Source organism: Microtus ochrogaster, chromosome 18 (genome assembly GCF_000317375.1).
Source record: "Microtus ochrogaster isolate Prairie Vole_2 chromosome 18, MicOch1.0, whole genome shotgun sequence".
NCBI lineage: Eukaryota > Metazoa > Chordata > Mammalia > Rodentia > Cricetidae > Microtus > Microtus ochrogaster.
The window spans coordinates 55,504,968-55,510,231 of record NC_022020.1 but is presented as its reverse complement, the minus strand read 5'-3'; the positions used below and the strand labels follow the sequence as shown (position 1 = coordinate 55,510,231).

Genomic DNA, 5,264 nt, shown 5'->3' with positions numbered 1-5,264 from the left:
GTAGACCAGGCTGGCCTCAAACTCACAGAGATTCAACTGCCTCTGCCTCCCAAGTGCTAGGATTAAAGGCGTGCACCACTACCACCCGACTGGTCTTCTGATTTCTGTACAGCACTATTTTGTCCCTCTGTGGGGTTGGTAAATATTCTGAAACGTACTTTGACTTGGCACATTATGGAATAAGACCTAAAATTTATGATCAGTGTTTGAAACCACTGGTGAAACTGGATTTAGGATGGCTTAGCTACAAATCCCTCCAACTCTTGGCCTGCATATGAGACCCTCAAAGTCCTACAGCCAGCTCACTGAAAGGACCCACAGTCACTACTTATCCCCTCCAGTGATTTCAGCTCTCTGTTGGCCTGGATTGCTCACGCCAGGAAGGGAGTTCATGAGAGAGCAATGTAAAGATACACCAAAATCCAACTTGGTGAACCAATGCATTTTATTAGGGGTGCTTACAGAAGTATGACCGGGAGTTACTTACTCAAAGACAGCCGCACTACAAAGCCCACCTAGCATGGGGAACAGTGTGGCACAATTAATAAAAACCCAGAGACAGATATTGGGGTTCAACGTGAAGGTCAGAAAAACAAAACAGCCAGCCACTGGCTCTTACCTCAGTCCGAAATGGTGATCCTGCCTCCAGGAGACCTCAGAATGAGACTGCATCTGAGAGCTGTCTCCTCCCATCTTATATTCCTCTCTAGTGCTGGGATGAAAGGCCTGGACCACTACCACCCGGTTTCTATGGCAAACTAGTGTGGCTACTGGGATTAAAGGTGTGTGTCACCACTGCCAGGTCTGTAAGGCTGACCAGTGCGGCTGTTTTTCTCTGATCTTCAGGCAAGCTTTATTTATTAAAATACAAGTAAAATATCACTGTAGAACAGTTCAAAAAAGCCAGAAACCTGGAGCTCACTGCAATTCCTGCAGGCAGTTCAGGGTCTGAGAGTGTCCATTCCAGGCAGCTCAGACGGCCTGTTTCTTCTAGGCAGCTGGGCAATTCTCTGCTTCTTTCTGGCTGCTTGGCTTCTCTGAGTGACTCTCAGCAGTTTTTACTACTCACATACTCATGAAGAGGAAGGAGCCTAGGAAATTTGGTCAGTTTCAGGGACTTCCTGAAGCTATTTTGAGTTGCTTACTTCCTGTCTTAATGAAGCTTCCCTTAAGGACGGAGTGCTTCACTTGCCAGAAAGAAGCACTTTAAACATAGTTCTATAGTTAATAAAACATGTTTAGTTCTCACATATGATAGAACTCATTTTGGCTCTTTCTCCTTCAGTACATCCCACTGACTCCATCTCTAGGCTGCATCTTCTATCCTTTGTGTTTCCCTTGCTCCATGTTGCTATTGCCCTAGCATAAAACGCTGTGAAATCCTATTTAGATTGCTCGGATAGCTTCCTGACTGTTCTAATTTCATCTTTCCCCCTCAGTTGTGATGGAAAGTTTTATTGGGCATCTTCATCTAATTTACCATCTGTGGTCTTTGAGAACCTACTCTTTTGGACTTTAATAATTCCACTGAAATGCCAGCTATTATCCTCACAGACCGACATTTGCATGTGACTCAGTCTTTCTCACTGCTTTGAATACACTTTTTTTCTGTGTTTTTAGTGCTTTAACTACAATACTACAAGGAGTGTTTCTTTTTTTGGATCTGTTCCATAAGCCTCTTGTATCTGGATAGCCACGCTTTCCTTAGATTTAGAAATTTTTCTTCTATGATATCAATTGAAAATATTTTCTAGGCCTTTGGCATGGAATTCTTCTACTGTGCCCATAATTTGAAAGAGATTTCAAATGTCCCATTCACACTCAAATGTCATTCCTTAGCTGAGTGATTCATTTTTTCCAGATTATCCTCAAGCTTTGTTATTCTGTCTTCTGAAGGATAATTCTATTGGTTAGTTTTTTTTTTTAGTGTTTTTAATTTGACTTGAGTTTTCATTTTCACTTCATAGCTTTATGGGTTTTCTTTAATGTTTCTATATCCTTATTGAAGTTTGTTTCCATTATCCTTAATTGACATTGTTATTTTATTAACCTGTTTGCTCTGTTTTCTTGGAATTCATTGGAGAGTTATTTCTTGTCTTCAAATTCTTTTGGGCATTTGTGTCCTTATTTCTTTGAATGGTTTATATAATTTTAAAAATTTTGAAATTTTGTTTATGTTGTTCTCATTAGGGACTATTACTATAGTACCGATGATATTCAGACAAGATATTTTATTCTGTTTTTCACATTGCTTGCCTATTTACACTGGAATTTTAACAAATTTTAGAATATGGAACACCGCCTGAGTTTGTATGTCATGCTTGCACAGAAGCCATAGCAGTTTCTCTGTGTGACTTTAATATAGGTGCTGCCATAAGATGTTCCCTCATTAGTTTATGCTTTGTTTTGAGTCTTTCAGAAATGTGTTGATTTGCTTTTTTGGTGTGTGTGTGTGTGTGTGTGTGTGTGTGTGTGTGTGTCTGTGTGTAGGGTAGAAGACAACTTTAATTGAAGCAAGACGTCTTTGTTGTTTGCTACTGTATACAACAGGCTAGCTGGTCCATGAATTCTGAGAATTCTTCTGCTTTCACATCTCATCTCCCCATGGGAGTGCAGGGGTTACAGTTGCTACTCTGACCTTTTTTTAAATTTAAATTTATTTTTTTTTAACATACGTTCTTCATGCTAACTCACCAGTCCTGTTCTTTGATTTTCAACAGTACCTACTGTTTTTTTTTTTTTTATCAGTCCCTAGGGTGAAGATCCACTTTATACCTGCTTTCTAGAGTCATATTCATAGATTAAATTCTGCCAGGACACTTGTAGTTGTATTACTGATGAAAGGAGAATCTCCAGTTCCAGGCCAGTATAGGCAGTGTAGGCATTGGGAACATGTGGGTTTCTTAAAAACCAAAACACTGCAACAAACCCCAAAAACTATGGCTGGAGAGATGGCTCAGAGGATAAGAGCACACCTTGTTTTTTTTAGGGGACTAGGCTTTGGTGTCTAGCATCCACACGAGAGAGCTCACAGCCAGTAGTAAATGCAGCTCCACGGGGACTCTAGGCCTCTGGCCTCTGAGCACCTGCACTCAGATGTATGTACCATGCTCTTTCCCCACCCAATATGGATTCTGACTCCTCATCAACAAGATATGTTTAAATTTGTTTCCTTATAATAGAAGGGACTAGCTAAGTTTAATTCCCTTATAACAAAAGTACATATCAACAAGAGACTGGAAGATTGGAAATGTGATAGTTATTTACAAACAGTACAAAGCTAATTGGAATTAAAGTCCCGACTAATAAAAATAGCTATTTTAAGGCTTTTATAACACTCCAGCTAGGTGTAGTGGTTCATGCTTATAATCCTATCACTCGAAAACTAGAGGTGGAGAGCAGCCTGGGCAAGTAGGACAGATCTGATCTCAAAGTAGTGGAATATGTGTTGAGTGACGCCGTGTTTGCTTGGCATGCAAGTGGCCCTGGGTTCAGTCCCCCACGCTGTAATTAAAAACAGCTAATTCAAATCTATAAGACATATATTTAATAATTCACACTAGTTAGAAATAAGGTAATACAGTAGACATTATTCACTATTAAATAGTACATTATCGAATCAATCTTGTGTACCACATTGTATCCTTTCAATGATTTATCCCAAGTAATTCTGTTTTCAGGTTGGTAGAGGAAATTGGAGACCTTAGCTGTTGACTCTCGAATTACGCCTTCAATACGATATCTATGTCATCAAAGTAAAGAAAAATTTAAGAAATTGACTTTAATCTGGAGATAGAGTGCAACTGAGATTAAAGAGAGCAAACCACAGTAAGGAAACTGTGAAACTGAGAATCTGCTGTCTAAAACACCCGGGACCAAAAATGCTTGTTATTTTGATTCCTTCTTAAATTTATTATATTTTCTATGTAATAGATAAATATAATTTATTAGTATTTATATTATTTTTGGGTATTTGCATATCTATAATAAGATATCTTGGGGATGAGCTCTGTCTCAGAACAAAATTCATTTGTACTTTAGCTTCTTTACATTATGTATTTTAAAGGGAACTTTATATAATAATTTAAATAATTTTATTTAATACAGTGTATTGAATGTGAATTAGCATAGTTTATTTAAATAAGTATTGCAGCAATTATTTCAATGTTTACTTTTCTAGCCTGGCCTGATGGCGCAGGCCTGTCATCTCAGCTACTTGGGAGGCTGAGCAGGCAGGAGGATCATAATGTATCATTTTTGTCTAGGAAACAAGGTGACTTCAAGATCAGACCGGGTAACTTAGTGAGACCCTATCTCAAAATGTACAAAGAGTTAGGGGATATGGCTCAATGGTAGAGAACTTTCCCAGCGTGGGTTAGGACGCTGGATTCAAATCCACTTTAGCAGAAGGTTGCCAGCTGAAAGTACAATCAGAGTAATATGGCCACGCCCTTAACGCTTTTACTCATTTCTTTCAAAGGAGAACAGATGTTTTAAGGTAAAACCTTTAAGTTTCTAAAGAATTAAAATTTATTCAGAGAGAGTGAAGAGAACGAAAATGTCATTACTAGAGAGGAGAGTATCACGTGTGTGGAAAATTGCTACCCTCAACTTTTGCTTTGTATTCACGGAGGCCCGGCCAAGCTACGGACCCTGGCTTTTATGGAGCTCAGAAAGTCTCGAAGTTAAGCTTCCCTCAGCCTCCTGAATGCCAAAGCTACAATTACAGGCATGTGCCATTGTATTTGTGCCTGGCTCAGACAGGAATTCTTTAGATGAGTTCCTTGTATACTTGACTTTTTCTTTAACAGCTTAGGTGTTTCCTAATTTCCTCTCTGAGGTATTCTGAAATTCCTTAAAGTAAGGTTTACTTCCTCCATGTCAAAAATATTTTTTTTATTTTTTATTGTTTATTTTATTTTATCTTATTTTTTGGTTTTTCGAGACAGGGTTTCTTTGCATAGCTCTGGCTGTCTGCTTTGTAGACCAGGCTGGCCTCAAACTCACGGAGATCTGCCTGTCTGTGCTTCCCAAGTGCTGGGATTAAAGATGTGCAAGACCACTGACTGACCTTTCAATTTTTTTTTTAAGATTTATTTATCCACGTACTTTATGTATATGGGTGTTTTGTTTGCGTGTTCATATGCACACCAGGAACTGAACTCAGGACCTCTGGAAGAGCAGCCAGTGCTCTTAACCGGTGAGCCACCCCTCTAGAGGCTACTATTTGAGAGAAAGAGAGTGAGAGAGCGAGTGAGAGAGAT

The 5,264-nt window shown here is 39.1% G+C and overlaps 1 protein-coding gene across 2 annotated transcripts in view; it reads right to left on the bottom strand.

Annotated features, from left to right (window-relative positions):
• Stard6 (StAR related lipid transfer domain containing 6) overlaps positions 1-5,264 on the bottom strand; it is a 22,339-nt gene that overhangs the window by 6,935 nt on the left and 10,140 nt on the right. For both annotated transcript variants that reach the window (XM_013349481.2, XM_026783630.1), the window contains exon 6: positions 3,616-3,742. In XM_013349481.2, the coding sequence (XP_013204935.1) occupies positions 3,616-3,742 (127 nt within the window). The remainder of the gene's footprint in view (positions 1-3,615; positions 3,743-5,264) is intronic.